Here is a 12,262-nt window from a genome sequence, read left to right on the forward strand (position 1 = left end):
TCTCTGAAGGCTAGTGATGCTGAGCATCCCTTCATATGTTTAGGGGCCCTCTGTATGTCCTCCTTGGAGAAGATTCTGTTCATGTCCTTTGCCCATTTTTTAATTGGGTTGTTTGCCTTCCTGGAATAGATCTATTTCTTCTTAATAATAGTTGTTCCATCTTTCTATTTTAAAGATCATTTTGCTCTTTTTCCCCTCTTCCCACTTTCTACTGCCTTCTTTCCTGATTCCCTACCCCACTTTATTTTTCAAATCTCCTTTCCCCTCTTTTGTCCCTTTCTGAAGTCTGACAAGTTCCCAGGACTCCTGCTGATCAGAACCCTTTTTTAAAGGCCCTACAGCCTGGTGGTAGTGTCACCAAACAAGGTGAATCCTGAGCACTACATCTTCTCTCCCTTTGGGATCCTGCATATACATCCTGTGGCGGACACTGAGACAATAACACTGGGTACCTGGCACCGCCACTCTGTCCTCTGGCAACAGCTCCAGTTCATCCCGTTCTTCAAGTATTGCCTCCTACGCAAGGCCTGGGCCCGGTAGGTGATGATGGGTGTGGGATTTGGAGGCAGGTGTTGCAGAGAGCAAGCAGCATGTCACCACTGCCCTCTGATCTGCAGCTGGAGGAAGACTGTGAAGTGTCAGGGGCTGCTCCGGTGCCGGACTTTCCTGGGGAAGCACCTGCTCTTTGTTGTGCCCCACTTTGGAGCCGCGCTGCTCCATGTCAGCAGGTGAGGTCTTCAAAATACAACTTTGGTGGATTTCTAAATATCACTTTTATAAAAAGTAAAAACATATTCTTTGTAGGAAATTTGGAAAATACAATGAAGCACAAAGGAAGAAGTTTTAATCCCTCCACCTGTAAATAACCACTATAACCATTTTGTTGCACATCCTTCTAGTCTCTTTTTTTTGGTTCGTTATTTTGTTCCTTCTAGTCTTTTTTTCTATCACATATGTAATTGTGATCAGACTTTACATATTGTTAAGTAACCAGTTTTTTTTTTCCTCTGAACATATCACCACATAATTAAGTATTTCTACATCTGGTTGCCTAGATCACACAATTATTAAGTATCATTCTGTGGCTATAACTCTGGTGTTTGAATCTAAACTGCCTGTTCTTTCCATGGTATTACTTGGATTCTTTCTTTGGAACAGCTTAGTTGTTCCTATTTTCAGTATTCTCTTGCTTTCTCTGCACTCCTCAACCACTCTAGTTATTTTCTGTGACAAATGCCTACAGGGTCCAAGCAAGAGCTATGGGAGCAATGCAGCGAGTTAGGTGCAAGACAGTGCAGAGTGTGGGGACTGTGATCTGAAGGTCACATCTGAAGAGGACGGTCACATCAGGTCCAGTTGACTGTTGCCATTGAGAATATAGCTCCAACATGTCAGCCACTTTATTTTTCAGGATTTCCTGGAAATACACATTTTGTTGTAAAATTTATTTTGCCTGGTTAGCTCAAAGTTTTATTAAAACTATGCTGGCCAACTCTTTGTGGTACATATGAAAACCTTTTCAGTCTGAATTTGGACCCTGGGCTACCAGTGTGTAACCTTTGCTCTGGGGGTCCTCCAGTCCAGCCTCATCATCGTGGTGTGATTGGAGGCTGGGCTGATCTGAATTTAAATCCAACAAGGGACTGAATACCAACAAGGGACTTTACTCATTTAAAAAAATGTATTTTATTTTATTTTATTTTTTCCATTCCCTTTTAGCTGCCTTATATCCCTGTCCCCACTGGGGCTTTACTCTTTGAGCCTCAGCTTCCTGATCTGAAAACTAGACATAAAGATTTCTTAGCTGTAGTGGGAATTAAATGAGATTGTGAATATAAAGTACCATGTTCAGTGCCTCTCAATAGTTACTGAATAAATGACACCCATTGTGATTTTCTTCGGCTTATTGGCGGTCTTTCATCTTTTCAAGGTTATTTAGAGATGTGTTGTCAGGGCAGGTGGGAAGGGAGTGTATAATAGAAGTGGGTTTCCTGAGGGATAGTCAGCCTATGGGGAAGTTGCAGGTTCATCACCTTTGATCTTATCCATCTCAACTTCTAGGGCCCTCAGCTCCCCTTGTTCCAAGGAGGAAGCCTCTGTAGTCTCTCCTTCTAAGTCAGACCTTGGGGTCTATTTGACCCTCCCTCTCTACTGGCAGAAAGGTCCCTCAGTGTAAACATTTGCACATATCCCAGGCCTCTCCCAAAGAACTCCCCAGCCAGCAACTTCCTGGGCTTTAACTCTTCCAAATAACTCAAGAGGAAGCTGTCACTGTCAGTCACAGGAAATATGATTTTTCTAAATCTTTGCTCATTCTGAGGTGAGCCGGGCTAGGAAGAAGTCAAATATGCCCAAGGAAAGAGGGCTGAGATGCTGGCTCTGACCAGCTTGGCCCTGTTCCAGGCTTCTGCAGGAGCTGCACTCTGTGACCTGGCTGCCCCAGGAGCCGGATCGGAGCTACAAGCTGCTGGACCTGCAGCGGGCCCTAGCCAAGGAGAACCACCAGGCCCTGCGGCTGTTTTCCCGCTGCCTGCGCCTCTGTACATCCATCCTTAAAATGGTAAGAGGCTCCAGTTTTTATGAACCATTTCTCCAAGCTGAGCTTGCCAGAGTTCCAGCCTCCTCTTGGCTTAACCTTCTCCTGGGATTCCCCTGGGCGCCTTGGACTCTGCAGTTGGCTCAGGGCCATCGTCCTGCCCAGCAACAGCAGTCTCTGCTCTGGGGTGGTTGGATCAGTAACAGGCAGGCAGAGGCTTGGATTCAGCCTTTCCCTAATAGGTAGCCTGGCTTTGATCAGGGACGAAAAGGAATGTAACAACATATTTTTCAGCTGTTTGTGCCAGGGGCACTATGGAATTTGAGAGTTGGAATCCTGGTCTTTCATGCAGCGAGGTTTATCTTTGAGCCCATCTTGTAACTTTGGCAGGCATGGTGGCTGTAGAAGCATCCAGTGATGGCATCCTTCCTAATTTTGCCTACTTTGCACGGGTGGTACATACCCCCTTCCTAGGGCTCTGGGAGGTCCTGCTGTGTACTTGCCTCTTACCCATGACCCATCATCATAGTTTGTTGTCTGTCAGGTGGGGCTGGATACTCACACAGTCCTCTGGCTAATGCAGATAGTTCAGTTCTGAGAAAGAGGACCCACCCAGATATTGTGAAAATGAGAAGTGACTTGAAGGAGGCCCTTGGTACATTCATACAAAAAAATGGTCTTTTTCTCTGGACAACAACAGCTGGACCAGGCATTGCCTCATAAACTGAATGGGGCAGAAGGTGGGGGTAGGTGCTCCACCGCCTTTCTCTAGTTCCCACTTCCTAAATCCCACTTTGTTTTAATGTCACAAAACTTGTTATAACTTTTTTATAGTCAGTAGTTAATTTTTTTATTAAGGTAAAATTTATATTCAGTAAACTTATAGTGTAGAGTTTGGGGAAATAGGTGCATCTATACACATCTGTGTGACCACCACCCGGATTAAGATGGATGCCATTTTCAGCACCTCAGTTAAGCTCCCTGGTACCACTACTCTGACCTCAGTCACCATAGATTAATTTTGTCTAATTTTGAATTTCATGTAAATGGAATCAGACAGCATGTGCTCTTTTGTCTTTTTTTTTTTTTTTTGACTCAACATGTCAGTGAGATTTATCCATAATGTTCTAGGTAGCTGTGGTCCCCTCTTTTGTACGCTGTGTAGTATTTCCCTGTATAAATATATCATAGTTTGTTAATTTTCTTATTAATGGATCTAATTTTTCACTATTATGCATAATGCTGCTTTGAATATTCTTATATGTGTCTTTTGGTGGACAAAAGCACTCATCTGTTTGGGGCTATGTTCCAGGAGTGGTTGCAGGAATAAAGTGTATGTAAGTCTTGCAGTGCCAAACAATTTTCTAGAGTGGCCATACCAGTTTATAGACCCACCAGTGATGTAGGAGACTTCCAGTTGTCCTATGTTCTCACCAGCACTTGGTATTGTCAGTGTTTTTAATTTTAACCAAACTGATGGGTAAACAGTGGTATCTTATTGTGGTTCTAATTTGTGTTTTTATGGTCACCAATAACATTGAGCATCTTTTCATATTTATTGGCCATGTGGTACCCTCTTCTGTAAAGTGTCTAACTCTCTTGCTCATTTTTAATTGGTTTGTCTTTTTTTTCTATTAATTTGTAGGATTTTTTAATGTATTCTGGATGTGAATTCTGTATCAAAATTATATATTGTAGATAGTTTCTTTGAGTTTATGGCTAATCTTTTTACTATTTTAATGGTGTCTTTTGATTAACAAAAGTTCTTAATTTTCTTGAAGTTTATCAATCTTTTTTGGTCTGTGCCTTTAAATTTTTTTTTAAAATTTACTTTTATAGAGAGAGGAAGGGAGGGAGAAGGAGAGGGAGAGAAACATCTATGTGAGAGAGAAACATTGATCGGTTGCCTCTCATATGCACCCCAACTGGGACACCAAACCCATGACCCAGGCAGGTGCCCTGACTGGGAATTGAACCTGCGAACTTTTGCGTTTTGGGATGACGCCCAACCAACTGAGCCACAGGGCGGTTGGTGCCTTTTGACCTGATTTAAGAAATCTTTGCCTACCCCCAAAGTCCTGTGGATATTCTCCTATGTTTTCTTCTAGAAATTTTATTACCTTTGCTATTTAGGTCCATGGTCCATTTCAAATAAATTTTTATGTATTGTGTGAAGTAAAAGTCATGTTTTATTTTGTCCAGTTATGGAAAAGACTGTCCTTTCCCCCCCTTAATTACAGTGATGTCTTTCTTAAATCAGGTGTTTCTATATGTGTGGGTCTGTTTCTGGACTCTCTTCTGTCCCACCGCTCTATTTGTCTACCTTTTCGTCTGTGTCACACTGTCTTAATTACTGTAGTCTTCTGGTAAGTCTTGATATCTGGTATTGTAAGTCCTATAACTTTGTGTTATTTTCATATAAAATTTAGAATTAGCTTGTTAATTTCCACAAAATAATTTATTGGGATTTTTTATTGGCTTGCTTGGAAACTATAGGTCAATCGGAGGAGAGCTGATATCTTAACAACATTTTATTTCCTAATCCATGAACAAGGATCTCGCATTTATTTTAATTTATTTTATTTCTCTTAGTAAGGTATTATAGGTTTCCTGTTAGAGTTCTTAAATATATTTCATTAGATTTATTACTAGATATTGAATATTTTCTTATTGCCATTAGAAACATTTTAAAACATTATTGTTTTCTAATAGTTGCTCCACCATACACAAAAATTAATTCATGGTGGATAAAAGACAAGTGAAAAACCCAAAAAATTTCCAGAGGTAATATAGGATAATACTCTTATTATCTCAGAGTTTCTTTTTCTTTTTTTTAATCCTTACCTGAGGATATGTTTATGGATTTTGGAGAGAGAGGAAGGGAGAGAGAGACAGAGTGAGCAAGAATGAGAGAACTATCGATGTGAGAAAGAAACATCGATCTGTTACCTCCTGTACGTGCCCCAAGTGGGGATCGAACTTTCAACCTTTTCAACTACAGGGTGATGCTCCAGCCAACTGAGCCACCCAGCCAGGGCTCAGGATTTTTTAAACAAAATATAAAAAATTATAAGCCAAGGAAACTCCCAAAAATGTGTCTATATTAAATTTTCTTAAACTAACTTTTTAAAAAGTAAATAAAAAGAGTGAAAAGACAAGCCAAATGTTACACGTGCAGCCCCTTGCTGTGCTATGTGTAATGGAATGGCACCTGTCCCTGTTGATAGTCACCCCAAAGTGTGTGTGTTGGGGGGAAGGTGCATAGGGGAAGGAGAGGATCAGGAATCATCTCAGCTGGTAACTGAATTTTGCTACTGAACCAGTTTGTAATCTGTGCTAAAGAGAAGCATGCTGCTGCCCATTAAATTGTAGCATTACTGAATAACTAAAATGGATGTGAAACATTAAAGAAATAATATTAAATTGAGTGTTTGGTAGATACTTTTTATCAATTTAAAAAAGTTTTTCTTTTAGTTTTTTAAATTGTTGTTCAAATACAGTTGTCTCCATTTTCCCACCACCACTTTCCCGCGCTCCACCCACCTCCGCCTTCTACCCTCAATCCTACCCGCCTCCGGCTTTGTCCGTGGGTCCTTTATACCTGTTCCTTGACAACTTCTCCCCTTCTTTCCTCCATTATCCCCCTCTCACTTCCCCTCAGGTTACTGTCAGTTTGTTTTTTATTGCAATGTCTCTGGTTATATTTTGTTCACTTGTTTGTTTTGTTGGTGAGGTTCCACTTATAGGTGAGACCATATAGTACAGGAAGCTCATCAGTTTCTAGCTTGATAATGAATGGGTGTCAAATTTTGTCAAATGATTTTTTTTCTCTTTCTATTTAGGTATTCATGAGATTTTTCTCCTTTTGTCTATTAGCATCATGAATTGTCAGTGTTAGACCACCTTTGTTTTACTGGAATAAACCATTTTCTTTCTTCCTGTTTTTTTCTTGTGTAATTCGATTTTTATATAATTTCAAAATTACTGGGAAAGTTGCAAGGATAGTCTAATAAATTCTCATGTTCTTTTACCCAGATTATTTTGTCCCATTTACTTTTTCATTTATGGTTTTTCTTTCTCTATGTATATATTCCTTATTTTTTTGAACCATTTGAAAGTAAGTTGCAGACGTCTAGTCCCTTGACCCCTAAATATGCCAGTTTTTCCTAGTAACAAAGATATTTTTCTTCCATTACTATAGTACAATTGTCAAAAATTAGAAAATTTCATTCTGATGCAAATCTATTTAACCCACAATCCTTTTAAAAACTTGCCGATTATTCCAATGATGTCCTTTATTGCTATATTTTTTTCCTGCTTCAGGATCCAATCCGGACTCATGCACTGCATTCAGTAGTCACTTCTCTTTAGCCTCTTTAATGTAGAACGGTTCCTCTGCCCCCTTTTGGCTCCTTGTCTCACAGTGGGACCACTGTACAATAGGATGTACATTCCAAAGCTGCCCCTCCCTCCAGATCAGACCAAGTACAGCCTTACCTGAGATTTTCCTCGGCACTTTCCTCTTCCCTGTTTTGCTTCCCTGTCTCCCTTAAGGGTTTGTTTCCTGAAGATAGTTCTTTGACACATCCCCGAATTCCTGCCTCAGGGTCTGCTTCTAGGGAACTCAACCTAAGAAAATGTGTATTAAGCCAAACTCATGTATTGTTTTATTCAAATATTCTACAGCCACAGTGATTTTTCTTATCCACTTACTCTTTCTGTTTCTGGGAGATATTATGTTAAAAATTTCCTCATATAACATAGATATGTTCATTTTTCCTTGATTTTTTTTCATTTACAACATGTATGCTCAAAATCATGTTGTTATGTGCATAAAAGTTCATAGCAATGTTTCTTGGTGACTTTATTGATATGGAAGAATCTTCGTTTTTGTTACTACTTTTCTAGTAGAGTTTTCTCCTCTTTGACATTAAGAATATCAAGAATTTGCTTGATCTTTTTCTATTACTTTGTTTTCATCCTTCCTTTGTTATTTTGTTTTATGCATATCTCCTCTTAATAGCTGGAAAACATTTAGTCTGAGCTATGTCTTGCAATAGGTTTATCTCATTTATTATGACTAGTGGTAAGTGTGGACTTACTTTTTTTCCATTTCGTTTTGGTATTTTCTATTACCTTTGATTCTTCTTTGTATTTCTTGTTTTTATAAGATTGTTTACAACTTTCACCGCTATTATTGTCTTCTAATGATTTGAATGTTACACTTCTTTTCTTCTCATAGCAGCCCTGGAACCACTCAGTGCCTATTCATCCTTCTTAGTTTTAGAACCTTGATTTTGTTTCTTTTCATGCCTAGTTTGGAGGAAGTCATGCAACTTAGTTCTGGGCAATGAAACATAAGTGGAAGTCCCTGGGAAAATGTTTCAAAAGAGGCAGATCCAACTGGAATGTCTTTTTGGACATTCGCTCCTGTCTTATTGCCTGACACTGTGATGAAACTTCTGGTAATAGAGAAGTCATCTCACTATAATAAGGGTGAAAGTCATGTTAAGGATGGGGGAGGTGGAAGATGGGAGGAGCTCTGTTCCGATTGATATTATTGGGCCAATATACCATTCAGGGGCTTCACATTGTATTAAATAAACAAACATTTCACATGCTTAAGCTACACCTTTCTAGTGTTCTCTTATTTGCAGTTGAATGCGGATGTAAGACATCTATATATCTGCACTACAGGTGTAGCTGCTCAACTTACATTTTTATAGCTATGACTTTTTCATGGCTTTTTCTAAGAGCGCCTTCTCAGACAGTCCTTCTCCGGTCACTCCGCTCAAAATTGCAGCCCCTGTCCCCTGACAACCAGCACTCCTGACCCCGCTTTCCCTGCTCTGTTTTTTTATAGCACTTAATACCTTTTTACATATAATATAAACTACCTATTTATTGTGTTTATTGTATCTCCCCACAAAAGGGTAGGGGTTTTCATCTATTTGATTCACTAATATATCTCTAGGGCTTATTATAGGGCATAACATGTACTAGGTTCTCAGTGAATATTTGTTGAATGAGAGAATGTCAAGTGTGAATTTGTATCCATGTCTTTCCCTCAAGCAGAATAAGAACCTTAGCTCTCTCTTATTTCCTTTCTCTCCTCTCTTCCTCTCTCTACCCTCTACCCTTCCTATTATGATTATGTTGCTATCTCTTGGAATTTTAATTCTGCTTTGTTATTTATGAACATTCTTGTTTTATAACATAAACATTTAAAATTAACAATATGTTCCAGAAATTTCTTTGCTCATTAAAGCTTCAGGTCACTTTATCCTCTTGTATTTATTTTTCTCTGTCAGAAATATACTATTGTTGTTGGGGTTTTTTTCAGAGAGAATCTGTAGATGGTAAATTTGTGGAGTCTGCCTATCTAAAAGCATCTGTATTCACCCTCAAACATCAGAGATACTGTGGCTAGATACAGAATTCCAGGTTTAAAAGTTTTCCTCAGAACTTTGAAGATATTGTCCCTAGTGATGAGGTTTTAAAAGGTATTCTGATTATGTTCTGTTGTAGTAATTATTGTTGTTGTTTGTATGGTTTTATCTTGATTGGCACTCAGTGAGCCCTTTACTGTGATGTGGCACATTCTGTTTACAAATATTTATTGGAAACTATCAATGCCCAGCATTGTATTCAGCAATAGCTAAGTGAAATGAGGTGTGACAGAGGCCCCCTTCTCCAAGAATTTACAGTGTAGTGTATGAGGCACATAAGTAACTAGATAACAATGGTGCACTGGACTAGGGGTGATGAGGTGGGAAGCACGAGGTACTGAGAGTGTTGCTAGAGCACAGAAGAAGACATCTCTCTAAGCCTGAGGGCACGTTTGTATATGCTGTGCCTAGCTTAGGCCTCACCTGCTTTGTGCCTGGGCTCAGAAGACTGGGATTTGCACTCAGGGTTAGCAGAATACAATTCACAGACACCAAATCATTCTAATCACAAGCTCTGTTGAGCATCAAAAAGAACAGGAGAGCAGCAAGGACAAAAAGTCCACTCGACCAAGAATATCTCTCTGGTGTTTCCCCTCTGTTCCTCAACAGGACAGGCCCAGAGAGGTGTTAACTGTCAGCAGCCCTTGCAGGCTGAGGACCCTCCCAGATGTGAGAAGAACACACAAAGAAGCTCCCAGACTTTTATCTCCTATCTCCTGACCCGTCCAATAGAAAGTCTACGTCAGTACACAGAGACAGCTTCTATTATCAATAAGACAGTATTACGCTGGTCAACGGCCACACCACCCAGGCCCAGTGACATATCCTGATTCATCCATAGCCTTATTTATCCAGTCTTTCTCTTTCTTTGTCTAATCTGTGCCATGTGGACCTCTCTATTTATACATGCACAAATTTTCCATTTGAGTTCCACCCTAGGGGCTTTTAGTAGACAGGCCTATCTATCAAATTAGCACTTTGTGACCTCTCAATACATAGTCTCCATTTCGCATCTTCTCTGGGTCCTTAAAGATGTCTGAGGCTAATTTCTACTAAAAAGCAGCCCTCCATGCGTATGTCTAGCTTCTAGGTTTCCACTCCAAGACCTGAGAGTTTTGCACAGAGCAGTGGGTGGCTGGTGTGCTCTCTACCCACCTTTATCCAGTGAGTTTTCCGCTCTCTGTGCCGGCAGGTCCATGAGGATACATATCAAATGCATCAGGGCCTGCAGCAGCGAGTGAAAAACTGCAAGAGGATCAGGACAGGCCAAAGCTCCGTATACCTTCAGCGGGGGCAGTGCCAGCATCTGGAGCAGAAGCTGAAGCAGGCAGACACCTGGCTGCTGCAGCTGGGACAGCTGGCCCGCCTGGTGGACTACATGATTTGCCAGAGCCTCGTGTCTATCATAGAGAAGGAGATAACCTCCTTCGTGGCCAACATCCTACAAGTGAGGTGGTGGTGGCATGTGTGGAGGTGAGCAGGTGGTCAAGGGCCAGATGGCAGGGAGCCGATACTGACATCTAGCCCCGTGACCTCTCTCCTGACCCTCTTTATAGGCCCCAAGGCAGAATCCCTTTCTCTCAACACAGCTGGTCTTTGACAGTTGTGGCCAGCTGTCTCATGAGCCCTGTATTGAAAACATGATCCAGATTCTAACTGGGGGCCTGCAGTTTGTCAAGGTCTCTGCTCTGAAGGTACTCGGGATGTGAGAGGGGGCTGGCTGTAGGAATCCTCAAATGTTATCTTCTGTAATCAGGAGCTCTCGGCCTGGTCTGACTCCTTGTTGTTTTCCATTTCTGCCCTTTCTCCGTATGTTGGCATGAAGGTAATGCAATCTGCAGACCTGAAGACCCCCAGGGATTCCCTGTACTCTGAAGGTATTTAAGGACACTCAGGCAGGGGGTAGGAAGAAGGGTGGGAGGACGGGGGAGAGCACATGCAGCCTGCTAATGGCATTGCAGTGGAGTCAGGTCTCAGGTGTGGATGGAGCCCTTCTAACCTGAGTACTTCCTTCTCCATAAGAGTGGCCTAAACAATAAAAACAATGACCTCATATAACAAGAAGTCACAAGGTAGGTGCTTCCAGGGTTGGTTCAGCAGCTCAAAAATGTCATCAAGTACCAGGCTGTCTATATCCTTCCCTAACTTCTCCCTGGGTTTAGCTATAGGTAAGGGCAGATCCTCTCAGAAGGGTGTGTGTGGTAGGGGAAGCTGTAATAAAAAATGTTTTTTCATACTTAGGCTTACTGCCTCATAGTTGCAAGACACGCTGCAGTTGGAAGCATCCCATTCTCAAGCAAAATCAGGGGAAAGGGGCGGGCAAGTTTGGAGAGAGGCGAGGGCCGAAGTAGGGAGGTGAGGGAGAAGGGTATTGCAGTAAGGCCGTGAGACTTGATGGTGACTTGGGCTGGGAGCAGGGGGCAGACAGTGGTAGAGATGGTGAGAGTGGGTTCAATTCTGGATATATTTTAAATGTAGAGCCAATGGGATTTTGTGATAGCTGGGTATGTAGTGTGTGAGAGAAGAGTCAAAGATGATTTAAAGTTTTTGACTGGAGTAACTGGAAGAATGGAGTTCCCATTTGCTGAAATCAGAAGACTGCAGGAAGAGCAGATTTGGGAAGGAGCAATGAGAGCTCAGTTTTGGCAGTGTTCAGTTTGAGGTGCCTATTAGGCATCCAAGTGGAGATGTGAAGTAGGTAGTTGTTTAAGTGGGATTGACAAACAGGGAGAAATCTGAGCTGAAGGTAAATTTGGAAGCAAATAGAGGTTTAAAACCATGAACCTGGATGAACTCATTTAGAAAGCAATTACAGGTAATATATCTGAGGACTGAGCTTTGGAAGGAGGCACTAGAATGTTCAGGTGTTGGTTGTAACAATCTACTTTTTAAACATTTTGATGTTTTTTTCCCCTTTTTGTTTTAATGCAAAGTTTTAACGCAAATACTGACATTGTCAATTAACCAGTTCCTAAGAAGTTTAAGGGAAGGTGAGGTCCAAGGATATATTCCTTGAGGCGGATACTGAGGACTGGCATGTGCAACATCCTTTCCCACCTCCTCCTCTGTTCTCCAGGGGCTCAGGCACTACAGACTATGCTTCCCAGACCCCCTTGCACCTAGAGTGCTTTTGTTTTTCAGCTCTTCCATGTAGTTGCGACCCACTTGATATTCTACAATTTCCTTCCTGCTTACACTAGCTAGAGTAAATTTCCGTCTCTCCACTTGAACCCAAACTACTAATAAATTCCCTCCGTGGGTCTGGTGTACTGTGTTT

At 41.3% G+C, this 12,262-nt stretch overlaps 1 protein-coding gene across 1 annotated transcript in view; it reads left to right on the forward strand.

Annotated features, from left to right (window-relative positions):
- Positions 1-12,262, forward strand: part of DNHD1 (dynein heavy chain domain 1) — a 71,320-nt gene that overhangs the window by 11,471 nt on the left and 47,587 nt on the right. Inside the window, exons 5-10 of the mRNA XM_054580622.1 lie at positions 333-536; positions 618-728; positions 2,404-2,560; positions 10,178-10,432; positions 10,542-10,679; positions 10,811-10,862. Coding sequence (XP_054436597.1) covers positions 333-536; positions 618-728; positions 2,404-2,560; positions 10,178-10,432; positions 10,542-10,679; positions 10,811-10,862 — 917 coding nt within the window. The remainder of the gene's footprint in view (positions 1-332; positions 537-617; positions 729-2,403; positions 2,561-10,177; positions 10,433-10,541; positions 10,680-10,810; positions 10,863-12,262) is intronic.

Source organism: Pteronotus mesoamericanus, unplaced genomic scaffold (assembly GCF_021234165.1).
Source record: "Pteronotus mesoamericanus isolate MK-2021 breed Mesoamerican mustached bat unplaced genomic scaffold, CSHL_Meso_final contig_591, whole genome shotgun sequence".
Classification (NCBI taxonomy): Eukaryota; Metazoa; Chordata; class Mammalia; order Chiroptera; family Mormoopidae; genus Pteronotus; species Pteronotus mesoamericanus.